Raw genomic sequence first — 27,701 nt, 5'->3', positions numbered from 1 at the left:
ATGTTTCACGATGACAGGGAACTCATTTCATACAACAGCAAACTTGAGAATCTTATTACATTCAAATACATTATGTAGATTATTTTTCCGCTACAATTTCAGAGTTTATTTGGTTGTATTTCATACAAGTGAAACATTTCTTCTGTGAATCATTTCTTCTGGGAAAAAAAAATTGGTAAACTGGAGCCTTTCGGAATGGCAGGCCAGAGGAGTACCACAAGGTCCAGTGCTGGGACTGCAGCTGTTTACAATGTACATTAATGATATAGATAAAGGTATTAAAAGTAATATAGCAAATTTGCTGATGACACAAAGCTGGGTTGCAGGGTGAAATGTGAGGATATGGTTATGAGAATACAGGGTGACTTGGACAGGCTAGGTGAGTGGATGGATGCATGGCAGATGCAGTTTAATGTTGATAAATGTGTGGTTACCCACTTTGGTGGCAAGATCAGGAAGGCAGATTACTATCTAAATGGAGTCAAGTTAGGTAAAGGGAAAGTACAATGATACCTAGGTGTTCTTGTACATTAGTCAATGAAAGCAAGCATGCAGGTATAGCAGTCAGTGAAGAAAGCTAATGGCATGCTGGCCTTCATAACAAGTGGAATTGAGTACAGGAACAAAGAGGTCCTTCTGCAGCTGTACAGGGCCCTGGTGAGACTGCACCCAAAGGAGTACTGTGTAGTTTTGGTCTCCAAATTTGAGGAAGGACATTCTGGCTACTGGAGGAGTGCAGCGTAGGTTCACTAGGTCAATTCCTGGAATGGTGGGACTATCACATGTTGAAAGACCAGAGCGACTGGGCTTGCATACACGGGTTTAGAAGGATGAGAGGGGATCTGATGGACATGTATAAAATTATTAATGGATTGGACACTCTGGAGGCAGGAAGCATGTTTCCGCTGATGGGTGAGTCCAGAACCAGAGGACACAATAAGGGGTAGGCCATTCAGAACAGAGCTGAGGAGAAACCCCTTCACCCAGAGAGTGGTGGATATATTAGATTAGATTACTTTACAGTGTGGAAACAGGCCCTTTGGCCCAACAAGTCCACACCGACCCGCCGAAGCGTAACCCACCCATACCCCTACATTTACCCCTTACCTAACACTACGGGCAATTTAGCATGGCCAATTCACCTGATGTGCACATCTTTGGACTGTGGGAGGAAACCGGAGCACCCGGAGGAAACCCACGCAGACACAGGGAGAATGTGCAAACTCCACACAGTCAGTCGCCTGAGTCGGGAATTGAACCCGGGTCTCTGTGAGGCAGCAGTGCTAACCACTGTGCCGCCCAAAATATGGAATGCTCTGCCCCAGAAGGCAGCAGAGGTCAAGTCTCTGGACTCTTTCTTGAAAGAGATGGTTAGAGCTCTTAAAGATAGTGGAATCAAGGGTTATGGGGATAAGGCAGGATCAGGATACTGAATGTGGATGATCAGCCATGATCATAATGAATGGTGGTGCTAGCTCAAAAGGGCCAAATGGCCTACTCCTGCACCTGTTGTCTATTGGGTTTAATAAAAAAAAACAATGTTCATATAATCTGGGGCATAGGATAACTCACTGTTCTATCTCCCCAGAGATTGTCCAGAACTAACATCAGCACAACTGAATGCTTAAGTGGAAAACAGAGTCTGCTGCAACACTGTCTAATACATTACTAGCTTCATGTGACCCCCAAAAAAAGACTAATATGCTCAGCAATAACACTTCATCAGTGTATGTACCTGAACTTTAACCCTTTAGTCTGCTGGTTGGCAAAACTGTAGGATGGAACAGCAGAGCAAGTTTGAAATTTGAGTGCTTTTGTCCTTTGGATGTTAAGCACGTGACAGACAGCTATGAGGGGCATGGATTGGGTAAACTGCCAACACCTTTTCCACAGGTGGGGAGAGCCCAAACAGAGATAGCATAGGTTTAAAGGTGAGAGGGATAAGACTTAAAACTTCTCAGAGGGTGGTGCATGTTTGGAAGGAGCTGCTAGAGGAAGCAGGGGAGTCTGGTACAATCAATCAATCAACATTTAAAAGGCATCTAGATAGGTACATGATTGGGAAGGGTTTAAGAGGGATACGGACCAGATGCAGCTAAATTTAAGATATCTGGTTGGCATGGATGTGTTGGACTGAGGAGTCTGTTTCTGTGCTGTATATCTCTAATTACTCTTACAGCAAAAGTTGCAGAACATTCTCATTATGGTCATTTATTCTCTAATCCAATGACTGCAATCAGATGAGGTTATAAAATAATTTTTGACACGTTCCTGGCTAAAATTGGCTTTTTAGATTAATATGTATTTACTTCACTACAGGAGGAGAAGAAAAACAGTTCATTTTGCTTCCAAATCAAATTGACATCAGACTTAAGTTAAATCTTGTGCTGCTGGAAAAGTGCAGCAGGTCAGGCAGCATCCAGGGAACAGGAGAATCGATGTTTCGGGCATAAGCCCTTCTTCAGGCTTATGCCCGAAACGTCGATTCTCCTGTTCCCTGGATACTGCCTGACCTGCTGTGCTTTTCCAGCAACACATTTTCAGCTCTGATCTCCAGCATTTGCAGACCTCACTTTCTCCTCAAGTTAAATCTTTCTTGCTAAGGAACCACAAATCTAACTGTTTAGAAAAGTATTGTTACGTTAAAATTGGAACAAAAGCATTGTCTCACTGCATTTCATCTGCTTTTTACAAGAATTTATTGTACAAACAGGTCAAATGACCACATGTCAAAAGCAAGTGGGTTTTCGCCAGCTTCTTGGTACCATGCATACTGTAAATAGAGATCAAATCCTGAGTTAGCAGGATTTTCATTAGTATATACCGTGATAGTATATACAGTGATATTTTGAAGGCTAACCAAAATATTAAAAATCCAAAATAAATTACCAGTGCAAAGTTCTTACAGCAGGGATAAAACTTCTCATTTCTTATTCCAATGTAATGTTTCAAATTTCTTGCTAAGGAAACGAGCAACAGAATCTTATTTAATAGCTGTATGCCATTTTGCTTTATTTTATTTCCAGAGCCATTTGTTTGGCACCAAGTATTCCTCTATTCTAGCCAACTACTTCCTCTGTCTGAAAGCAAAGTAAATAAGACTATAAAGGTAAATTAAAGAACAAAGCTGAAATACATAACATACCAAAATTGCAATTATCACCCATGACTTCAGCCGTTTATCCAAATTATTTGCAAAATATTAAAAAGTACAGTACACCAACAACCTTCTGTAAAAAATATTTTTTTTAAATCAACCTGTTTGGACATGACAAGTTTCACTTCCAGGACAGGAATGTGTTCTGACCAGTAGTAGGGACTTAAGACTAATGATAATGGACTTCGTAAGAATTGTAAATTTGCACTTAAGTTACCAAACAGAAGCAGAACATTTACAACACAAGAGGGGCCCAGTTTGCTGACCTTATCAGTACTAGATGTCTTCACTGTAATGATGTGACATTGGGTATGTTACTAAATTCTTTTATATTTTTCCTCTTCAAATAATTATCCAAGTCCCTTTCAAACTGGAAGAAACTTTGCCAAAAAAAACTTAAATCTTAAAATTTTGTCAGCAAATACAATCATGATCAATACAATCACGACAAGAATTGTCAAAACTGATATCAGCCTTCAGAAATTCCTAAATAGCAGTGGGCAAAAAACAAAAGGGGCTTCAACAGTTCAATCAGTCTTGTAAATGTATAAAAAAAACAAAATAGTTAGGAAGTTCTACAGCATAAGTTGCAATATGTCCCATCAAGTCTGTACCTTTTGAAGAGCAATTCAGTTAGTCTTGCGCATCCTATTTTTCCTCATAACTACTGCTGATTAAAATACTACAAGGCTGCATGACATTCATAGCCCCATGCAGTCAGTTACATGATGCCATTCAGGTCACCTATTCTTCTGAAGCCACTGACCTGAGTAGCATACATAACTATCAGTAACGTTTTCCTTATCACAGAATTATTATGGTATAGGAAGCCATTCAGCACTGATTCTGAACCTTTTGGACTAGTATCAATTGCTTGCCTTTCTTCATAACTGTTTCTTTTTAACCTAATTAAATAGATTAAAAAAGAATACAAGTAATCTATAGGTCTTCTTCAATGTTTCACACTCCATGTGTCTGCTGTCTTTGTTCTTTGAGGTGGCAGGGGTTTCTGGGTTGCAAGGTGCACTACACCATCACAGTAATGGTACAGGAAGGTGGGCTTTAGGATTACTGAGACAGACAATGGGAGGGATGGCATCTTGACAAACTGAACATATTGCCTCTGATCAGAGTCAGTGTTGAGTTTCTTGTGTAGCACTAGAGGTTTTAAGGTAATTCAGCAGTAGCAAGAACTAGGAGAACACAAAGTAAAGGCTGGATGCACAAGTGTGGAGACGGACACAAATCAGTAAAACACAATAGTATATTAACAGGCAGAGTTCGAGTAAGCAAAAAAAAAAGGCTAAATTGGATTATAGTATTAAGATTGGGCACTTATAGGCACACATTGCTTTCAGAGTTTATGATGTTGTGGGGAATAACTTTAGGAAAAGACAGATCCAAGTATTAAACATTCTCAGTTACAAAGTATTCAGAAAAGACAGGAACAGAAAGGAAAAGTGACCATTTTGGTTAAGTGTTTTAATACTGGAGAAAAAAAAAGGGAGGTTTCAGGGGGCTCAGGGTCAATTTAGATACAGATAAGGAAGAACAGTGTAAATTACATGCTTTGTATAATAGAGATCACTAGTTAATGAGAAAGATAGAGTGGGGTTGACTAGTGACACGGTGACAAACACTGCTGCCTCACAGCACCTGGGAGCCATGAATTTGAACAGCATTTGTAAAAGGAGGCACTGCTAGAATGGATTCTAGAAATTAATAGGGCCAAATATATCAAGAGCGAGTGGGGGAACATTTAGAGGGCAGCAATCATTGATGACAGAAAGTGACATTGGTTAATTCACAACAAGAATGTTCACTGGTTGACAGCAGACTTCAATAGGGCAAGACAGCTGGACCAAATAGAATGAAACCAAAAAGATTGATGGTATAAATAGCAGCTGAACAATAGACTACCTTCAAAACAGGAGATTATTTGGATCATATACTTTGTGCCCAAACTAAGGGGAAAAAAAAGGGATAAAAATCCAGAGGTCTCTGGATAGCAAGAAAATGAAAAAAAATGTGCTTATAACAGGGCAGGTGAGAAACAAGTGGAGTATTGAGGTTTAGAGAAGTGAAAAGCAAAACAGATTATGAAAAGACTGCTACCTAACACAAAGGGAAATCCCAACGTCTTCTATGAGCCCATCAGTACTAAAAGGGTAGTAAAAAAAGAGACAGCACAATTAGGTAACAAAAAGATGATTGACAAGAAGAGGCAAACAGCACTACCAGACCACAGTGAGAAAGGAGGAAACTCAGTCACTAGAAGGGTATAACAATAAGGTGGTGTTACTGGATAAACTTTGAGGAGAAAGTGAGGTCTGCAGATGCTGGAGATCAGAGCTGAAAATGTGTTGCTGGAAAAGCGCAGCAGGTCAGGCAGCATCCAGGGAACAGGAGAATCGACGTTTCGGGCATAAGCCCTGAAGAAGGGCTTATGCCCGAAACGTCGATTCCCTCGTTACTGGATAAACTGTTGCTTAAAGTTCATAAGGCACCTGGACCAAATGAGATGATTTCAGGATATTGAAGGAAACAAAAGTGGAAATTGCAGGCCACTGGCAATTACCTTTCAATTTTCCCTGGGTTCAGAGGTGGTGACAGAAGATTAGAGAATTGCAAACCCTTGTTCAAAAAGGCAGTGAAGACCAGTTCAGCATTACAAATCAGTTCAACTTTGTCTGTCGGCAGGCTTCCAGAAACAGTTATTCAAGAATAAATTAATAGACACATGGGAAAACGTAGATTGACTCCCAAGAGTCAGAATGGATTAAGAGAAAGTCATGCTTTAAAGAGCTTGGAGTTTCTTTAACGAGAGGTAACAGAGAAAGCTGATGAGGAAAATGCTGAGAAAACTTTCAAGTGACATCCAATACAGTGCCACACTTGAGAAAAGTTACAGGTCACAAAATAAAAAGGGCAACAGCAATATGGATACAAAGTTAGCTGAGGGATAGGAAAGAGAATAAATGATTAATGAACATTTTTGGGGGTGGAGTAAGGTTTGAAAGGATAAGTGTAGAACATCGGTGGCAGATATGGAGGAGCGAGAGGTGATACAAAACAATGAACATGGAGACACAGTATAAAAGGATACTATTGTAAATTATGTGCAGGAGCACAGAAACCTGAGTGTATATGTATAGGTCATTAAAAATGGTTGGACAGGTAGACAGACTAATTAAAGTTACATCATTTAAGCCTCACATTAAATACAAGACCAGGAGGTTATAAAGAATATATGTAAAATGCATATTAAACTTCAGCTGGATTATTGTGTAAAGTTCTAAGCACCACAAAGGATGTGAGTGCATAGAAGTTAGTGAGAATAGTTCTAGGAAAACACTACTTCAGTCATGAATCAAAATCAAGGAGATATTATGACTGCTTACTGGAGAAAAAGGAGGCTCAATAAAAGTTTTCAAAATAAGGGGCATAGACAGACTGGATAAGAACATCGAACAGTACAGGCCCTTCTGCCCACAACATTAAGATAAATGTTTGGCACAATCTAATATCAACCTAACCTACATCTAAATTTGTTGCTGTCCATGTGCTTGTCCAGCTAAGGCTTAATGTCTCTAATGTGCCTAATGTCTCTGACTCTACAACCACCACTGGCAGTGCATGCCATGCACTCACTACTCTCTGCATAAAGAATCTCTGACATCTCCCCTATACCTTCCTCCAACCACCTTAAAATTATGACACCTCGTGAAAGCCATTTCTGCCCTGGGGAAAAGTCTCTGGTTATCTTGTACACCTCTATCAAGTCACATCTCTTCCTTCTTCTCTCCAGAGTGAAAAGCCCCAGCTCACTCAACCTCTCTTCATAGGAGAAGCCCTCTATCCAGGCATAATCCTGGTAAATCTTCTCTGCACCCTCTCTACATCCTTCCCATAATGCAGTGACCAGAACTGGCACAATATCCCAAGTGTAGTCGAACAAGGGTTTTATAGAGCTGCAGCAAAACCTCGCCACTCAAACTCAATTCCCCTGTTAATGAAAGTTAAAACACCATACGGCTTCTTAACAACCTTATCAACTAGAAGGGGTGTACATGGACCCAAAGATCCCGCTCTATAGTGCCAAGAATTGTGTCTTTAACCCTGTATTCAGCATTCAAATTAGACATTCCAAAATGAATCACTTCACATTTATTCAGTTGAACTCCATCGGCCACTTCTCAGCCCAGCTCTGGGAATTGTAGGAAATAGTTCCTACTTAGATTGAATAGGAAGGCAATGGCCTAGTGGTTTTATCACTGGACGGTTAATCCAGAAAACCAGGTAATGTTCTGGGGTCCTGGGTTTGAATCCCACCAGGATAGATGGTGGAATTGGAGTTCAATAAAGAGTTTGGAATAAAGAGTCAATGATGACCATGAACTCATTAGTTCACTAATGCCCCTTAGGGAGGGAAACTACCATCCTTACCTGGTCTGGCCTACATGTGACTCCAGACCCAATGTGGTTGACTCAACTGCCCACTAGACAACTAGAGACGGGCAATAAATGCCAGTCTAGCCAGGAAAACCCACATCCCATGAACGAATATTTTAAAAAATGAACAACTAGGAGGGGACAGTTTTAAGTATTTGTAAAAGAAACAAATGGAGATAAGAACAAACTTTATCACATGATTAGTTAGAGTTCTAAATGCACTCCTGAAAGCATGATGGGAGGTTAAGTTCAGTTGATGCATTTGAGGGTCATTGGTTGGTTATTTAGTGAGAAAATGTGCGGAATTATGGAGAAGGTAGGAGAACAACAATCTAAAATCTCTTCAACATTTTTTAGCCCCTTTCTGAAGTTTGGTGCCAGGACTTGGGTACAATACTTTAAGAGGCTTAACTTAAGATTCAACAATAGTCTGCCTATTCAGCAACAAGAATTTCCTGAAATCTGTACTGAAATTCAGCTGTGCATAAAGTTAAGAAATATGATCTAGTTTGGAAGAACATCAAGTATTAGCCTTCTCCCTCAACCTTTCCTGGACTTTATGTCCACTGCATACTCAAGGGTTTGGCAGTTCAAATAAAATGAGGTAATGTTTAAGTAACAAACAGTTTGACTTAATTAACTGCGATAAATCAGACTTCTTTATTCAACCAGAAAGGGGAGCTACAAAAATCCACATGCAGGTATCTGCTGGAGTACTGTCCAGTTCTGGTCGCCCCTTTATAGGAAGGACATTATTAAACTGGAGAGGGTTAAGAGATTTACCAGGAGGTTAACAGGAATGGAGGGTTTGCTTAATAAAAAGGAGAGGCTGGATTGGCTGGGACCTTGTCTCACTGGAGCATAGGAAGTTGAGGGGTGACCTTACAGAGGTTTATAAACTCAAAGAGGGGCAGAGTTAATGGCAGGTATCTTTCCCTAGGGTGGGGGATTTCAAGACACGGGGACACAATAAGGTGAGAGAAGATAGATTTTAAAAAAAGGACTTAGGGCCATTGCTTTTTTAAAAAAAGAGGAGGGTGGTTCGTGTGTGGAATGAACTTCCTGAAGAAGTGGTGGATGTGGGTACGCTTACAAATGCTTAATAGACATTTGGATATGTACATGAATAGGAAAGGTTTGGAGGAATATTGGCCGGGAGCAGGCAGGTGGGATTAGTTTAGTTTGGTGTTTTGGTCTGCACTGGTTGGATTGGCGGATCTGTTTCTACACTGTAGATATATCCAATTACAGCAGTAATACAGTATCAGCTCAAAAAATGCATACAGTTAACAAATTTCATGGAAATTAAAATTAACAATGCAAAGCACTTTTGCATAACCCAAAATATGTACAACAGGGAAATCCTGTGATATAGTATGCAAAGCACTGATTTACAAGCACATTTCAAACTCAAAGTTTCTACAACCCAAAAGAGCAAGAACAGGAAAGAGGGACACCACCACTTGAATGGTGACCAACCTGACTTGAAATTATAACATCACTCCTTCATTGTCACAAGTCAAAATCCTGGAACTCCCTTAACAGAACAGTGGGTGTATGTGCAGTTTAAAAAGGTGGTACTTCACTTTCTCAGACAATTAACAACTGCAATACTGGTCTTGCCACTGATGCCCAAATCCCAGAAACAATTTAAGAACTCACATCAATTCACTATTTGTGTTGTATATTTGTGAAAACTGCAGTTATGTACCCTATGGAGGAGGAGCAAACTATGACTAATGGCAATTACCAGGTTTCCATCTTTAACTATACATACACACATATATGGCATGAGTTGCTGTTCTTGCCAGTTTTATGCATCAGCAACAACAAATGCTGATGTTTGCCTACAACTGCAGTTTCAAGATCAATGAGACTGTAGAGATAAAACAAAAAGAAACTTTCCCAAATGACACTGGGCTCTGATTTGAATTTTTAAAGATTCCCTTTTCCAAATCAAAACAACTTGTTTTTTTAAAAAAATCTCTTTCAAGTGAAAATATATCCACTCTGAAATACAAGTTGCCAATATCCACAGGATTATGATCAACAGTCAATCTACACCATAGTGCAGGCAACAGTTAATTTTACCAACAATTAGGGTACCAGAAAATTATCCTAATATCCCTCGAGGCAAATTAAGTCTTTCAAAGTTGGATCAGTGACTACACACTTTACTCAAGAGACTGAAGAAAATTTGGATAGAGACTAGTTATGGAGTACATAATATACACTGAAGCAGCATTCTTGACAAACTGAACTGCTTTTGTTACATAAATTGTCATTAAATTTTAAAGGCAGTCATTGTTATCTACTTTAATCAGACTCACCATTGGCAAGCTCATCACAACACCAGTTACTCGTACATTTTCACTGACATTCGGGGAGGGAGGGAATTTAAAAGTCAAATCACATTCCTGTGGATCTGTAGGCACATGTAGTGAGACCAAGTAAGCATGGCAGAATTTCTTCTTACAAAAAAAGGACATAAGTCAACCAGATGGGTTTTTACAACAGATGACAACTGTGACAATTGCCATTAGTCCAACTATTAATTCAGTTTTTTAAAATGAAAATCAAATTTTATCACCTATCATTGTAGAATTCCAACCAGTATCCCCAGAACAACTGACTGGAGGTCTGGATTACTAGAAGTGAAATTTATTTTATGGCCTCACCTCTCATTTGTAACATGAGCATCATCACAGGAAATTCAGTGGCTTTAATTTTAAAAAAGTGACAGCAGTAATGTTGAATCTGAAAGGTTAATTTCTTCAAAATTGAAGAGACATTGAGCCTTTGAGCATCAGAGTGAAATACACCATTTTAAGTTGAAGAGTCAAATAGAAAAGTGTGGCAAAGATAGTGGGATAATAAGACACAATTTAAACAAAAAAATCTAAGGATTACTGCAACTTAATTCAAAAAGCAGCAATCTAAGGAATTCATCTGTATTCCCCTGTTACAAAAATTTGAGTAATTAGCTTTTGTTTTCATTCTAAGTTCCGATCAGGGAAAGGAGTTTAGAACTTTGCCGTATAAAAAAAGACTCACCCATTAAATTTCATGCTTAATAGCTCCAATGGGCACTTTGTTAGACATTCAGTGCTGAGCTACAGTGATGGCAAACAATATTCTCTGCCTTCTCCATTAAAACAGCACAATAATTTCAAGTACAGACTATCTATAATGCATTCAACAGCTATTGATAGAGTAATAGAGTCAGACAACACAGAAACAAACAGACTCTTTGGTTCAACTTATCCATGCAAACCAAGTTTCCCAAATTTAACTAGCCCCACATCGCTAAAACTTTCCTATTCACATACCTATCCAAATGTCTTTTAAATGTTGTAACTGTACCTGCATCCACCACTTCCTTGGGCAGTTCATTCACATATGAACCACCTGGTGTGTGAAAAGGTTGCCCCTCAGGTCCCTTTTAAATCTCTCCCCTCACTTAAATATGTTCCCTAGGTTTTAAATTCCCCTACCCTAGGAAAAAGGCCTTTGCTATTCACCTTATCTATGCCCCTCATGACTTCATAAACTTCTATAATAGTAAATAGGGAAATTTAAGATTCAATAGGAAGACTAAATTAAATATGGAATTCCAATGTTTGAATACTAGAAGCAGACAGCTATTAAATTGAAAGATGTTGCAAGAGGAAGACAAAAGGCTGAAGAGATTTAAATTAAATATGCATGTCGGAAGCTATGTATTCATACATAGCACACAATCCTTTGCAATAGAGAAATATTGCACTTTTTCCTACCAAACTGAAGCCTGGGGACAACCATTCTTTGTATCCATGGCAATGTTATGACCAGTCAACTTGCTTGGTTTGAAGTAAAGCAAAGTTTGGCAGTTAATTCTTGATGCATTCTCCATTACAACATTTCTGCTAGAGTATACTTGCCAAACCCCTCCAACTACAGTATAAATTGTTGAGATTTGGTATTCCTGCAATTCTGTCCTGACAAGTGTCAGACAAACTTCAGTATGCTGCTTTTTACATCAATACAATTTTATAGTACAAATGTTAACATGCAAGGTATTAGCAATGAAACAAAGTAACAACTAACAGCTTAAACTCAGATGATCCTGAAAGGGTGGCACAGCGGTTAGCATTGCTACCTCAGTGCTAGGGACCTGGATTCAATTCTGGCCTCAGGCGACATTCTCCACAGTTGTGTGGGTTTCTTCCCACAGTCCAAAGATGTGCAGGTTAAGTGGACTGGCCATGGTAAATGCAGTGTTACAAGGATAGAGTGGGATGTTCAGATGGTGCAGATCTATTGGGCTGAATGGCCTCTTTGTATGATGCTCACACATTTTGCTCGTTCAATTCTTAAGATGTTTTTTAAAAACTGGGCCACACAAATGAAAGCATCCATTGACTAAGAAGCTCTTTCCAATCCACTGAAATATTCAACTTTATTGGATTGGCCACAAATCTTCATATGCATGAAGTATAGTATTGAAAAAAAAAATTATGCCAAGAGGAGCTATTTTCAGCAGGTACAGAAGAAACAATGTCATATTTAATATTAAAAAAAACAGTTGAGAAAATTGTTATTTAGACAAACAATACTAGTTGCTGAGTTAGCATATTTCTAGCAAGATAAACTCTGACAAACTTAAGAGTGGAACTGTTCTATCCCACCAAAGCGATATTGAACTTGGTCCTATTTTTCTCCCACATTGACCGAAGACCAAACAATTTGCACAAATTAATTTAATCAAAGCTCATTTACACAAACACTAAAAATCAGTTTTGCCAAAAGGAATTTCCACTTTACATACAATTAAAATGGATGTGACAATATGGAAAAATATATTCAACTTCACACCTGCCAGTTACCACGTCAACATTTCCTTTAACATTAAGTTAAATGTTAAGGAGAATTTTTTCGTGTAAACATACTGATCACTTGTAAAACAGGTTTCATGATACCACCCACTCAAGGCCACAGTATTTAAAATACATTCAAGGACTCCAGAGCAATGATGCTCGAGCAGATTTGCTCAAATTCAATTGCTGCATTATGTAACATTTAACTTTTTTTTAAAAAAGTATATTAACTGGTAGATTAAAGGACTAAATATACCATAGAACAATCAAGAAGAATGATATTATTCTTCAAAGTGCGAAGCGTTAGGTCAGTGTTCCATCCACTTCTGTTCTAAATCAGGAGGTAAATATAGGCAAACAGAATAAGATTCATCTTAATTATTCCATCTAGAAACACCTACAATTTGTCCCTTGTCACAATCCTTTTTTAACATGTTAAAATATGCTAATTACCTCCATCAATTAATCCAAAACCCAGAGAATTATCACTTTTGTGATAAAGAAAAATATCCCAAAATAAGTATATAAGATGATACAAATTCGGAGCAACAGTGGGCTACTTAAGCAATACCCCCTCTGCTTAGAGGGGACTCTAATGCCAACCGGCCGTATACAACATCAAAGCAGAATTCAACTGTGAGGCATCATGCTGCCTTAGTAACATTGGAGTTAATGAGAAATGGGGAAAACTCTCTAGCTGGAGTCATAGCAAACATAAAAGAATATGTTTGAGGTTGTTGGAGGCCAGCCACCTCAATTGCAAGAGTTCCGCAGGATAATGTACTAGGTGCAGCCATCTTCAGTAGCTTAATGACCTTTTTGGCATAAAGGTCAGAAAAAAAAAGGAGTATAAACTTAAATGGGGAAAAAAAACACTAAAAGGGTGTGTGGGCTCCGAAATACACAGTTCTTTGTATTACAACAGATAGATAAAGTCATAAAAAGGCTTGTTGCATTTTCTATTTCTTAATTAGGGAACAGAGTACAACAGCAAAGACATGGAACAGACGCCAAAGAATACTGTGAACATTTTTAGACACCCTCACTAGAGAAAAATAATTTAAGCTATCAGTGTACAATGGAAGCTGACCAGACTGAAATTTTAAAACACTTGAGGGATTCAAATTACTGGACCAGAGAAGGCCAAGAGGATTTTACAGTTAAAGTGCTTTTAATAAGACAAAAGAAAGCATTTCATAAATAGGGGAATCATTTTAAAACTCACTAAACAAATGAGGTAGATAATACAAGCAGAAGTGAACTTCTAAAGAAAACTCATGACATGGTTGGAGTAGGTGAAGTAAAATAACATGGTATTCTTTAGAAGGAAGAATATGATAGATATTTGCCTTGCAAATAAGGATACTGAGTACATAAAAAGGGAATTCTTGCTAAACATTCACAAATCTCCAAGCCTAGGTAACAAAGTCCACAATTTTAGGTACTACTTTTTAGGAAGAACGCGAAGGGTAGAGTAAGGGAAGGGTAAGAGAATCACTGCGAAATTTATAAGAGTTATCAACACTACAATAGTGGAGTGCAGTTAACTATGTGGATGATACTGAAAAAAAAATGGTCTGTATGGTTGGTCGAGAGGTAGAAAACCAAAAAGATCTGATACACTAGTCAGGTAAGAAGTGATAAAATGAATGCAATCCAGAAAAATGCAAGGGAATGCATTTGTTGCTGATAGTGGAACACCGGGACTTTGAGGTGCATGCTCACAGGTCTGTAAAAAGATAACAGGTCAAGTAGACAAGTAGTAAGACAGCAAACAGGAAAATCAAGATGGATTGTAATAGCAGGAAAACTATGGTTAGACTTTTATAACAAACTATTTAGGCTATAGTTAGAATGCAGCATGCAGTTCCAGTCACCAATTGCAGGAAGGATGTGACTGTATTAGAAAGGACACTGAAAAAGCAGGATATTGCGATGACTACAGAATTTTAGCCATGGGGAAAGACTGAGGCCATTTTGCTTCAAACTACTGAGGCTGGGGAAATTTAATTGGAGTTTGCAAAATTACTTAGGTTTCAGATAAAGTGGACGGGACAGACTTATTTCCCTTAGCAAGGAGTGGGCATAGGTTTAAAATATTTGGCAGGACTGTTATGATCCTAGCTGATGGTAATACTGGATGTGTCAGATCCCAGACAGAAATCTGGCTTGATAAGCTATATTTAATTCATACTAGTTGATAACAGAATAACAGATTATACAAGAAAAGGAAAAAGCTATAAATTCATACAGAGGAAAGAACTTAACAAAATCAAGGGTTAAAGATATATAAATAGAAAAAAAAAAGAGTTAAAGGGTTATGAGCCAAATGCAGGCATATGGGACTAGTTTAGTTTAGGAAACCTGATCAGCATGGACCATGCTCTATGACTCTACATAATTCTTTGGCTAGCAGAGAAATGACATACTGAATAAAGTCTCCACTTTATAGATCTTTTGTGTTTTCACAAAAAAAGAGCTATGGAGGAAAAATGCAAAAGCACTGAAGCTAAATGGATTAGCTCTTTCAGAAACCAATACCATACAAGCACAAATGGCCTTTGCAAATATCTATATTTCAATAAACACTTCAAACAAAAAGATAGATAGCTATAAGCTCTGCCATTTCACAAGATCAGAAATGATCCAACTGTAACCTGAGTCACATTCCTGCCTATCCCTGAGGACCTATCAAATCTTTGCTCAATACAATAAAGAACTATCCTCTGCCTTAAAATAGTCAAGAATTCTTGCTTTCACCACCTTTGAGTGCGCCCCAAAGACAACTCCAAAATAAAAATTCACCACACCCATTTTAAAATGGGCAACTTTTAAAATAGGAACCCCTGCTTTTAGATTCGCCTAAGAGGAAATCTACTGACATCTACTGAAATCCACATCTACTGACAAGATTCCTTGTATCATGTTTAATACAATTTCTTGTAGGTCTGATATTTTCAAATGGGCAAAAGTCAAAATCATATATAAAAAGCAAACTTTGCAAATCTGCAAATGAATAAAAAGTACTTATGCAGTATGAAATAATAGGTATGAAACAGTATTTTGCAAACATTTGAACTGAACTTTATGGGTGGCACAGTGGTTAGCACTGCTGCCTCACAGCGCCAGAGACCCTGGTTCAATTCCCGCCTCAGGCGACTGACTGTGTGGAGTTTGCACGTTCTCCCCATGTCTGCGTGGGTTTCCTCCGGGTGCTCCGGTTTCCTCCCACAGTCCAAAGATGTGCAGGTCAGGTAAATTGGCCATGCTAAATCGCCCATAGTGTTAAGTAAGGGGTAAACGCAGGGGTATGGGTGGGTTGCGCTTCGGCGGGGCGGTGTGGACTTGTTGGGCCGAAGGGCCTGTTTCCACACTAAGTAATCTAATCTAATCTAATCTAAATCACTATGAAAAATCTTAGTCTTCAAATGAAATCTTTCTAGATTTGTTAATGTTTCAATCTAAAATAAATGACCTCAGATATATCACCATTCCTATTAGAAAGGGTTATAAAATATACGCATGTACTTTGTAAAGCATATCAACATCTCTAAACTACATATACAGACTTAAATGATAGCAATATTACTTTGCATCTGTAGAGACTTGTCTAGACCTGAAGCTGGTCATTGAAGAATTGCCCTTTCAAAGTTTTAGATGAAGAAAATTAAGCAGTATATACCTTACAAATGCATGAACTCTTTTCTTAAACTGGAGAAATATAGTTTTCTTCTGCCAAAAGCAGTTATGTCTCAAAATTATGCAATAGAATGCTTACATAATGGAACAAAACGGGGTGAGTGGGGTGAGTGGGGTGAGATCATTTTAGGTAAAAACAATGACTGCAGATGCTGGAAACCAGATTCTGGATTAGAGTGGTTCTGGAAAAGCACAGCAGTTCAGACAGCATCCGAGAAGCCTGCCTGAACTGCTGTACTTTTCCAGCACCACTCTAATCCAGAGAAATCATTTGCCAATTGGAGACCAAAATGGAAATCTTTAGATTTTTGAGAGCTGGATCCCAACTCTAAATAGTTAGTTGAAAGGGGTATCTAGCTAGCTGTACACCTGCCACCTTGCACATTGTCATAAGTTGTAATTCAATCCATAAACTGAAAATGCCCTACAAAAGCCTGAAAGAAAAATTGGGAAGTGGCAAAGAGAAAAGGTGGATTTCAACAAAGAAAAATAAATTGGCACAGCAGCAACATCTACTCTTAAAATAGAGATTAGAAACACTGCTCAACTATAGGAAGCATTCAACCCATGGTGTATTTACCTTGCGCAGCAGCATTTGATAATGGGACCAAAAGGAAAAAGTGTGCCAGGGAGTGAATGGAGGATGACAAGATGTAGCAAAATAGTAGTAGCAAAAAAAAAATACACAAAGCCATCCAAAACAGTTGAGTTAAGTGTTATTAAAATATATTTGCACTGAGTTTTACTTTTAAGTAGTTAATGGGATGCAGGTGTTGCTGGCTTAGTCAGCATTTACCGCCCATCCCTAATTACCTGAGGTTGGTGGAGTTAGCTTGCAGTCTCAGGTGTACTGATACCTTTGTTAGGAAGGAAGTTCAACTATTTTGACACAGCACTTAGATCATAGTGGTGCTGGAAAAGCACAGCAGGTCAGACAGCATTTGAGCAGGAAAATCCTGCTCCTCGGATGCTGCCCAACCTGCTGTGCTTTTCCAGCACCACTATGATTTAAATTTTGGTTTCCAGCATCTGCAGTCCTCACTTTTGCCTATTTTGACACAGCATGAAGTTAGGATGGTGACAGAGTTACAAGGGAACTTGGAGGTGGCGCCAGTGTAGTCACAGTATTAATTAATTTTACAAAATAAAAAATCCAAATTTGACATGAAGCAAGATAAAAATAATAGTACAGTAGACCATCTTGCTTTCTGCACCCTTAGTAGTGCTCTCACCTGGAGACTAAAAGGTAATCAAATTAATATATGTCCTACTCAAGGATCTGAACCTTATAATCTAAGATGGTTCCCAGCAGTATCAAGTGATACTGTAGTGTGGAGGTTCCATCTTTCAGAAGAAAACAACCCCAAACCGAGACCCGACTTTCCCTTTGTGATAGATACAAGAAAAAAGTTCTGGCTCAATTTCAGGAATGGCGAGAGAGGTTATCTCTGTAGCAAGTATTCCAACTTGCACCATCCCAGTCATCTGCACACCTGCTGACTTGCATTATGAATAGTCATGAGTCAATTTTAAAACTTTTCATGCCAGTTTTAGAAGTCCTCCATGGCCTCGCCCTCATTCCCCAGAGAATGCATGCCAATATTTGTAGCCTCAAGGTCCTGCATTTTAACAGCTCTACCACAGGTGACCATGCCTTCATTTACAAAAGCTCCAAAATCTAGAATTCTTAGCCGAAGTGTCTAGGCCTTTCTTTCCTCCTATCAGCCTTGGTCTTAAACTTATTTCTTTAAGCAAAGTCTGACATTTTCCATAAAATCTCCTCTTGTGGCTGCAATATAAAGTGTCTTTGAAAGCAAGATACAGTAATATGAACTGATTCCTGAGCAGTGATCTTTCACTCAGCACTCCTGATGCGTTGCTTTAAAAAAAAATATGAAATTAAAAAATCAGTATCACACAGCAAAGTTTTAATAAGGATGGGTATGTTCCCAAGGTGTTGTGTTTAAAACTTGCACTTAAAAAACCTACTGCCACTTTCAACCCAAGTAGCCCAAAATTCCTTTCTACACACACTAAATATTACACTTAATACTTCGCTTCTTTTCAACTCTTCACTTCCTGTTTGCTACCCTTCTCCTTCCTACTTCCCTCCAGTTAACCACTTCCCTCTCCTGATCCCATTTGCTTACAATTCCTCTTCCTCCCTCATTGCAGCATTATTTACCCCGTTTCCTTCTTGATACTCAAGGGAAAGGGGACAAACAGGTTTGGAAGGAAAGCATTTTAGAAGACTGAATAATGCAGTTACAATAGTACTCTTGGCGAATGCAAGTGACTGCGTTAATACAAAAAAAAAGTCAAGACCAGTAGCACAATTTGAGCAAGTTCCTTCATTTACAAATCCCATTAATGAGAGTCTTATGACAGACTTCAAGATGGAGAACACTTGTAATTTCTTTGGTCTTGTAACTTAACAACAGTCAATTATTCTGGATGACCCAACATTGGATGGACTTAAAACACTGTACAGTAAACACAACGAGAAATTCACAGGCTCAAACTCAAGTCAAGCCCTCATTTCTCCAATTAAATTAGTGAGTGACAATTAGAAGCCAGCTAATTACTTGCCTCCTAATACAAGTAATCTAGAACACAGATGAGACTACTGATTAGATTAGGTTTATGATGCCCCAAAAAGGAGCACTCAAAAAAAAAGTACCAATTCTAGACCAGGCCACATAGCAACAGTATCAGTAATCTATAACTAGCAATAGGGGTTAAGACAGTGATTAGTAAAGCCGATTCAACAAAATTAAACAACATTGCCTAGTATTTCATACCATTGGCAAGTATTCAAATCAGGATGAAGGGCTTATGCCCGAAACATCAATTCTCCTGCTCCTCAGATGCTGCTTGACCGGCTGTGCTTTTCCAGTACCACTCTCGACAAATATTCAAATCAGGCAAAAGTACAGAGCCTCAATGACTTATCGGAAATATTTGGGCCACACTTAAAACTTGGAACACTGAAGACACTGGTTAAAGTCCCAGCTCCAAGCTTTATTTCTCAGTTGATGCCAACACACACTCTCTTTGGCAACAATTTGAGATTATGCTCATCTTTGCATAAATCTTGATTTCACGCTTTATCTGGAGATGAGCTTCTGACCTAGTACTTTGGGCATCAATAACATTGCCCATCTTCAATTCTGTATGATCACGGAATTTAGCTGGTTCAGCTCACCTGTTACTGAAACCCTCAACCATGCCTTCATTACTTTTAGATTCAACTTGTTCCAATTCACTCCTAGCTGTTTTCTGCCCTCCATAAAACACAAATTATCCAAAACTCTGCTATCCAAGCTCTAACGTGAAGAACTGCTCCCATGTTCAGGGATCTACAAACATCAATTTTAAAATTCTCACCTGGGCTTTAATTCAATGATCTTATCCCTAGAAACCGGAGCCCTCTCCTTACCTCAATTCTGGCTTGCTGTGCACCCCCAATTTGAATTACTTCTTTATTAGTGACTGTGCCTTCAGTTGCTTAGGCCCCAGTATCTCTAACTCACTTTGCTATTTATGACACTTTAAAATCTATTGCTTTGACCAAATATTTGGTAATCAGACAATATCGCCAAGTGAGAGTCAAAGTCTCCTTTTTAAATTAAGGCTCCTGTGAAGTGCTTTGGGATGCCTCGTTACATTAAAAGCACTAACATTATTTAAGTTGTACATAATCTTGAACTGATGCTCTAAAAGTTTAATTATTTAGTAACACCTTTTCCTTGAATTTCTACCTTCCTAATACACAGTCTGAAATCAACGTGGATGAAGATGATTGCAATGAACACCTTAAAAATGGTTCTGAAGGTTACTTCTTCAGGTTAGCTACGAAACAGATATTAAAGTGATTAAAATGCAGCATATAACAGTGTCAAAAATTGTATCTCATTATGATTCACTGATCAGTCAAGAAGAGCAACGAAATAAGTCACTGGTGGCTCACAATTAATCTGGATCTTTTTAGAGCATTAATAGTTTCAGAGCTAATTTCTCAATTTTAAAAAAATAGGAAATTTATGCTAAATGTCCACTGAATCCTAGTTAAATTCCATTCAAGAGTATTACATGGAAAAGGATCAACAGGCTGGGTCACTACTTCCATAAAAAGAGTTACATAATAGATCTTTAAAGGATTACAGAAGGTTTTTGATAGTGTGGATTCTGAAAACAATTTCTCCTGTGAGGAAGTATAATGATTGATCAATGTAAGGAATGTAGGAATACAGAAGTTAGGAGAATTAGTAGGCAATTCAACCCTTTGAGCCCACTCCACTATTTATCATGATCTTATTCCAGTCTCAACTCCATTGTTCTGCCTGCTCCCCATAGCCCTTTAACCCATTTTTTCCCCCCCATCAGGAAAGTATCTATTTCTTTTTTGTATCTGCTGATAGATTCTGTCACTACTGCAATCTGGAGTAGCGAGTTCCACAGATTCACAACCCTGCAAGTGAAGTAGTTTCACCTCGCCTGTTATGAACCTTCCTCCTATGACCTTGTGCTCAAGACTGCCCATAAAGAGGTAAATCTGTTCAACGTTCACCACAGCAAACCCCTTTAGCATTTCATACACCTCAAATCAGACCTCCCCTCTACTGAACTCGAGTACAAGCCCAAGGTATTCAACTGTACCTTGCACAGTCATTTCATCTACGTAATCAATCTGATGAACTGCCTCCAGTGCCACCACTGCCTCCAGTGCCACCACATCATTCAAGCAATGAGACGAAAACTGATATGAATTCAGAAGAACATCCTCATCCAAAGAGAGCACAACAAAGTGAAAATTGCTACAACATGGAGCAACTGAAGCAAACAACATGAATATATTAAGGAGAAACTAGAGTGTTTTTTTGGGGTGGGGGAAGCAGTGGAGAGTTAGCTCTGATGGTAGATTTAGAAAGAAAACTAATCAGAAGGAACAGTCTGTTTCTGCGGAATTATTTTTAAAAAAATCACAACACCAGGTAATAGTCCAACTGTAGTTAACTAGCTCAGTTGTGCAGAATCCGGTTATGCAAGCAAGAAAAGGCTAAAAAACCAAAAGGTTTTCAATCATGTGACATATTAATTGTAAAAATTCCAGAGAAGTTAAAGGGATGCAACTCTGGATATGATAGCAATTTTTTCAAAGTGACAAACTGTCTTTTCTGGTGCAATCTATTTCACCTAGAATGTCTATTGTGGAATTACATTGCTCCATTCTGCACGGAGTGAACAAAGTCAGTGGTTTATTATCCAAGTGACTGGACTATTTTAATTGCAGAAATGGTAGGAGATGAAGACAAAAATAATCAATGCACCTGTTCTAATTCTCTATTTAGAGACACTTGCCTGAAAGTCTCCATTCATGCATGAATGCCAAGAAAGTTAACACAGATCCAAATATAACGCTTATGACTATAAAACCTGAATCAAGTCCAAGGCATCTAATGATATCCACGCAATTGCACACCAGAACTAAACATCTTCTAATTTAGACATCTCTCATCTAAGAAATTAATGTAATATATTATCGTGCAAGCATAAGTTGTTGTTTTACGAGAACCATATTTTATAACATTAGTGAATAGTTCCTGAATTATTTCTTCGGTTTATTAGATGAGTACAGGAAATTAAGTTTTGCAATCAATCCATTAAAAAGATAGTATTGCACAGAGTTAAGAAATGCTCATATTAGGTGACTTCGCCATCACTCCTAGATTCTCATTCTGAAGATAACTGAACTGACTGACCTTGTTGGTCAGAATCTTCTGATCTCGATGGATTTGGAGCCACAGGTAGTGGTCGAGGTGGTCGTGGCTTGGGTGTTGGTGGCGAAATTTTCCGGAAACCATGAAACTCGACATAAGTTCCAGGGAAATCTCCCCTTTCCTGCGTTGTTTCATTTAAGCCAGTGAGCCAGCCAATCTCATCTGGTCTTGCCTCATCTCCCTCGCTGAAACCCAGGGCTAACAGAGTATTTTTAGTGACAATCAGTATATCACCACAATGTAGATCAATATCCTCTTCTCGCTCCTTTTTGTATTCATATAGAGCTCTATATTGATATCCATCAGCACTCATTTTCTCTGTTGTTGTAGATGCAAAACATGCAAATAGAATTTCAGTCTTATATGTTCAGCAGGCAAATTTAAAAAAAAGTGTCAAGCGAATGTTTCACATAAGGTACTGTCAACTGTGAACAGTGCTCACTTGGTTAAAAAAAATGTAAGTCTTTGTACCATTTCCTTCAAAAAAAAAATGCAATATCACTCTACAAAATAAGCAATAAGGACTTGTGCTCTTCTTGATTTTGTCAGCACATTCTAAAATCAAAGTACAATTCCACTGCTGAGTAATTAACACATTTCTGGCGCCTCATCCACAGCATATCCATCAGTCAACTACAAACTATCATTGGTCTTTGCAAGTAGTCCAAACCTAAAAAAAAAGAAAAAAAATTATATTACAAGCAATTTAAAAGCAACATTTATTACAACAGTGCTGCCAATTTGACAATAGATCACAATGAATCCTTATCCAGACTGCAGTAATAGATCTACATTTATACCAGTCAGGAGAAAAAGTGAAGACTGCAGATGCTGGAGATCAGAGTCCAAGTGTGGCGCTGGACAAGCACAGCAGGTCAGGCAACATCCGAGGAGCAGGAGTCAACATTTTCAGCATAAGGCCTTCAGGGCTTATTCCCGATGAAGAGTTTATGACTGAAATGTCAACACTCCTGCTCCTCGGATACTGCCTGACCTGCTGTGCTTTTCCAGCGCCACACTTTTTGATTTATACTGGTCAGTAAAACAAAGAACTGTGGATGCTGAAGACCTGAAACAAAAACAAATTGCTGGCAAAACTCTGGTGTTGAGGCAACATCTGTGGGAAGATTATATCAGAAGCATCAGACTCAAAATGTTAAATCTGCTTTCGTTCCACAGATTCTACCAGACCGACTGAGTTTTGCCAGCAATTTCTGTTTGTGCTTATACAAGTCAAATTTGTTCCGATTCACAATCTTATCAATGCATTTATCATAGGTCCAACTTTCAACACATCAGCAAAGTTAGCCAGTTACGTAAAAAGGAACAAACTGACATGGAGATACTAGCAAGCATATACATTGCAACAGGAACTAGTTAATAACGGTTTGAAATTACCAAGATTGAAATATTGTAACTTGAGTTAGACGGAGATAAATGGTGTCAAACCTTAATGCAACAGCTGTTCCAAAGTAATTTTGCATGAAGAAATTGATAAATTCTTGATGTCACAAGGAATTAAGGGCTATGGGGAGAATGCGGGCAAGTGGAGTTGAAATGCCCAGCCATGATTGAATAGCGGAGTGGACTCGATGGGCCGAATGGCCTTACTTCCGCTCCTATGTCTTATGGTCTTATTACTAAAGAGAGAAATGGAGCAGGTATAGTGATTGTGTCTTAAGCTCCTACCATTCCTGCAGTAATGTAGTTGGAGCTAAATGGGAGCTCAGCATATCTCAACCTGCCAGACAGATCTTACTCCAAAAAGAAATCACCAAGCTGGAGAGCGTTTACAGCTGTAGTAAGGTGATCAACCATGCAAGAAAAACAATAAACTTGATAATTATGATCATTCACGAGTTAAACAGAAAGAAAGAATAATGCCAATCTAAAATACTACTGTGATTGAGCTGCAAGATTTAACTCTTCAGCAATGTTAGATTAGAATGATGAAATTAAATTCAAACTATTCATTTTGTTAAGTGGGTGCATGATAAATGAGTGCACTACAATGTAAGATGATAGGTTATCTTACAATAAATGTTAGCATTTTCAAAGAGCTAAAAGGGAAACTGCAACCTGGAAATAGAAGTTTAGCAAAAAAGGCAAATGTCTTCCAGACCATGTGGATTTGATTACTTGTAGTGAAGCTCAAATTCAATGTGTTGTAAATTTCTGAAAAAAAAACTCTTCAGATCAGAGCAAAAGATTTTTTCCAAACCCTGTTCATAAAAAGTAAACAAGTGCAAAATGGGTTCGGCGTTTTGTTAATTAGTATACAAGGCTCAATACAGCATCGAAGATTCGTTCAATCCAAAGTCAATTATAACTGGACCTGTGTATATTGTTTCAAAAGGAAATAAATTCAAATCTTCACCTCCACAACTGAGGAGATCAAAAGGTTTTTTCTGCATCTCAAGAAAAAAAGTGTTTAAAATGTACTACTGCATCAATATTTCTTCTGAAAATAAAATAAGTTTAAGGAGAAACCCTTCAAGTTAAGGGTACAGTAATTTGAAACGTCGCAGAACAATCCATATGGACTGCATTATTATCGATACGTGGTCAGCATATGCTCTGAGAGGCTCTCAAGGTTTCTTTTCCGTTACAATTTCTTCCAAAAATAAACAACCATTGAAAAGTGCACCAACGCAACTAATGCATCCGAATAGATAATCGAAGGTTAGTCGGTGTCGGTTTTAGCTCCTCAATCAGGGACAATAAAACATCATTAAACCGTTTATGAAGAACAAAACGGTGGGTGGTGGGGAGAAACACTGCACAGTTATCACTATTTTCTTTTCAATTCTTCGATTCACTCAATTCGGGCGATCAACCTTCCCTATAATTTGCCCCCTTCCCTCTTGTAGCCGAGAGCCAGCAGCTCTAGCTCCGTTCACAAAAAAAAAACGCTTTAAACCAAAGCCGAAGTCTGACAGAGGAGACGGACGTCCGGTCAGGCCGCACTTCCACCCCCGCTGCTCGAGTCAGTTGCCCAGAGGTGGTGAGCAGAGCCCGCAGACAGCGAGGAGTGCCAGGCAGGCGGGCAGGCCGCGCACCCTCTTTCCCTTTCCCTCCCATTTCCAGACCGGCCGGCCCGGCTCGAGCCGTGCTCTCTGTAACTGTCACCACCTTCCCTCCTGCCCCGCTTCAAATAACCGCCGCTTACCGGATTCAAACTTTCTCGAAGCCCCCAGTACCAGCTCGTGCCCTCTTTCTCGCGCGAGCGCGCTACTCTCTCCAGTCGCTCCCCACTCCACAGTCACTAATGGCCTCGAGCCGCTCCTCCTCAAACTCAAGAGTCAGTATTGTTCCGAGAAACACGCCCTCCCTTCCGCTTCGCTCGTCGCCGGTTGGTCAATGTCGTGACGATAGCAGCACATTGCGCTGTCAATCACCGTCTCCACCGACCTTCCAGCCCTAGTTACCCCCCCCAAAAAAAAACTAAGAACCCGTGCTCAATTCTTGCAGCTGCAATGTTGGCAAGAAGTGGTTGTTCACTGTTCCGGCATGTAAGAACTCATTACATTTTTTTCTCTCAATATCATTTGCGATCTATTTATTACAATCGAGAAAACGAGTGTACTTTGTGCAAACCATAAATATGTACCTTATGCTAATAAGTTTAATGATATATGTGCTTTAATTTTAGTTTCTTTCCCCCCCCCATATTATTTCTTCAGGGGCCCCTTGCAATTGTGACACACTTGATGGAAAGCTCCCAAGACTCTGCGGTTCTGCTTTTTGACAACCGCATTCTAGATTTATACAGTGCCTTTAGGGTGGCAAACTATTCCACAGCACTTCAAAAAGGTGTGATCCCTCGGGCAGTTTGGGGAGAATACCGAGGGAAGAGCTGAAGACTGCGTTGAGCGTTTAGAAACTTTTTTTAAAAATATGAGTGGATTTTTTTTTAGGACTGAACAGCAGTCGCGGAGTCCTCCATGGCAGTGCTGATAGAATTACAATCCCTACAACGTGGGAACAGGCCCGTTGGGGCCACAAGTCTACACCGACCCTCTGAAGAGTATCCCACCCAGACCCATTCCCTTGCCCTACATACCTACCCCTGACTAATGCACCTAACGTACACCTCCCTGAACACTACGGGCAATTTAGCATAGCCAATTCAGCTAACCTGCACATCTTTGGATTGTGGGCGGAAACCGGAGCACCCGAAGGAAACCCACAGGGAGAATGTGCAAACTCCAAACAGCCTCTGGCTGGAATCAAACCTGGGTCCCTGCCGCTGTGAGGCAGCAGTGCTAACCACTGAGCCATTGTGCTGCCCCATCAGAGATAATTTCAGAGGCTTACAGCACAGAAAAAGGCCCTTCAGCCTATCGAGTCTGTGCCAGTCAAAAAAAACACCTAACTATTCAAATCCCATTTTCAGTAGTTCCGATGAACAATTGCCAGACTCGAAACTAACTTTTTCTATCCACGGATGCTGCCAGATCTGCTCAGTTTTGCCGGCAATTTTTGTTTTTGTTTTTGTTTCAGGTCTCCTGCATTTGCAGTTCTTTGCTTTATTTTCCAGCACTTGGTCCATAGCCTTGTATGCCTTGGCATCTCAAATATGCATCTAAATATTTTGTAAATATTGAGAGGGTTTTTGCCTCTACCATCCTTACATAGAGAGAGTTCCAGTTCCTATCACCCTCTGGGAGAAAAAAAAATCCTCACATCCCCTCTAAACGTCCAGCTTACCTTAAATCTATGCCCCTGGTCATTGATTCCTTCACCAAGTGGAATGGTTCTATCTAATCTATACCCCTCATAATTTTATATACTGTATCTCAATTAGGTCCCCACTCAGTCTCTTCTATTCCAAGGAAAATAACCCTAATCTACCAATCTCTCTTCATCACTAAAACTTTCCAGCCCATAGACAACATTCTGGTAAAATTCCTCTACACCCTCTCCAGCACAGTCACATCTCTCCAATAATGTGGATTCCAGAATTGCACACAATACTCTAGTTGTGTGCCAATCAACTTTGTATATGGCTCCAGCATAACCTTCCTGCACTTCCACCCACCCCTTTCCGCTTTCCGCAAAGACCATTCCCTCCATGACTACCTGGTCAGGTCCACGCCCCCCAACAAACCACCCTCCCGTACTGGCACCCTCCCCTGCCACGGCAGGGATTGCAAAACCTGCGCCCACACCTCCTCCCTCACCATCATCCAAGGCCCCAAAGGAGCCTTCCATAGAGTCATAGAGATGTACAGTATAGAAACGGACCCTTCCGTCCAACCTGTCCACGCCGACCAGATATCCCAACCCAATCTAGTCCCACCTGCCAGCACCCGGCCCATATCCCTCCAAACCCTTCCTATTCATATACCCATCCAAATGTGTCTTAAATGTTGCAATTGTACCAGCCTCCACCACATCCTCTGGCAGCTCATTCCATACACGTACCACCCTTTGTGTAAAAAAGTTTCCCCTTAGGTCTCTTTTATATCGTTCCCCTCTCACCCTAAACCTATGCCCTCTAGTTCTGGACTCCCTGAACCCAGGGAAAAGACTTGGTCAATTTATTCTATCCATGCCCCTCATAATTTTGTAAACCTCTATAAGGTCACCCCTCAGTCTCCAACGCTCCAGGGTAAACAGCCCCAGCTGTACAGCCTCTCCCTATAGCTCAAATCTTCCAACCCTGGCAACATCTTTGTAAATCTTTTCTGAACCCTTTCAAGTTTCACAACATCTTTCCGATAGGGAGGAGACCAGAATTGCCTAACCCATGTC

The 27,701-nt window shown here is 39.5% G+C and overlaps 1 protein-coding gene and 1 long non-coding RNA gene across 3 annotated transcripts in view; one reads left to right on the top strand and one right to left on the bottom strand.

Annotated features, from left to right (window-relative positions):
* pik3r1 (phosphoinositide-3-kinase, regulatory subunit 1 (alpha)) overlaps positions 1-25,197 on the bottom strand; it is a 76,606-nt gene extending 51,409 nt beyond the window's left edge. The window contains exons 1-2 of the mRNA XM_043706432.1: positions 25,114-25,197; positions 21,927-22,614 (exon numbers count right to left, since the gene is read on the bottom strand). Of these exons, the coding sequence (XP_043562367.1) occupies positions 21,927-22,257 (331 nt within the window). The 5' untranslated portion in view covers positions 22,258-22,614; positions 25,114-25,197. The remainder of the gene's footprint in view (positions 1-21,926; positions 22,615-25,113) is intronic.
* Positions 25,198-25,290: 93 nt separating this feature from the next.
* Positions 25,291-27,701, top strand: part of LOC122558155 — a 300,586-nt gene continuing 298,175 nt past the window's right edge. For both annotated transcript variants that reach the window (XR_006314055.1, XR_006314054.1), the window contains exon 1: positions 25,291-25,456. This is a non-coding gene — a long non-coding RNA (uncharacterized LOC122558155). The remainder of the gene's footprint in view (positions 25,457-27,701) is intronic.

Source organism: Chiloscyllium plagiosum, chromosome 2 (genome assembly GCF_004010195.1).
Source record: "Chiloscyllium plagiosum isolate BGI_BamShark_2017 chromosome 2, ASM401019v2, whole genome shotgun sequence".
Taxonomy (NCBI): Eukaryota; Metazoa; Chordata; class Chondrichthyes; order Orectolobiformes; family Hemiscylliidae; genus Chiloscyllium; species Chiloscyllium plagiosum.
This window is presented reverse-complemented; position numbering and strand designations above follow the sequence as displayed.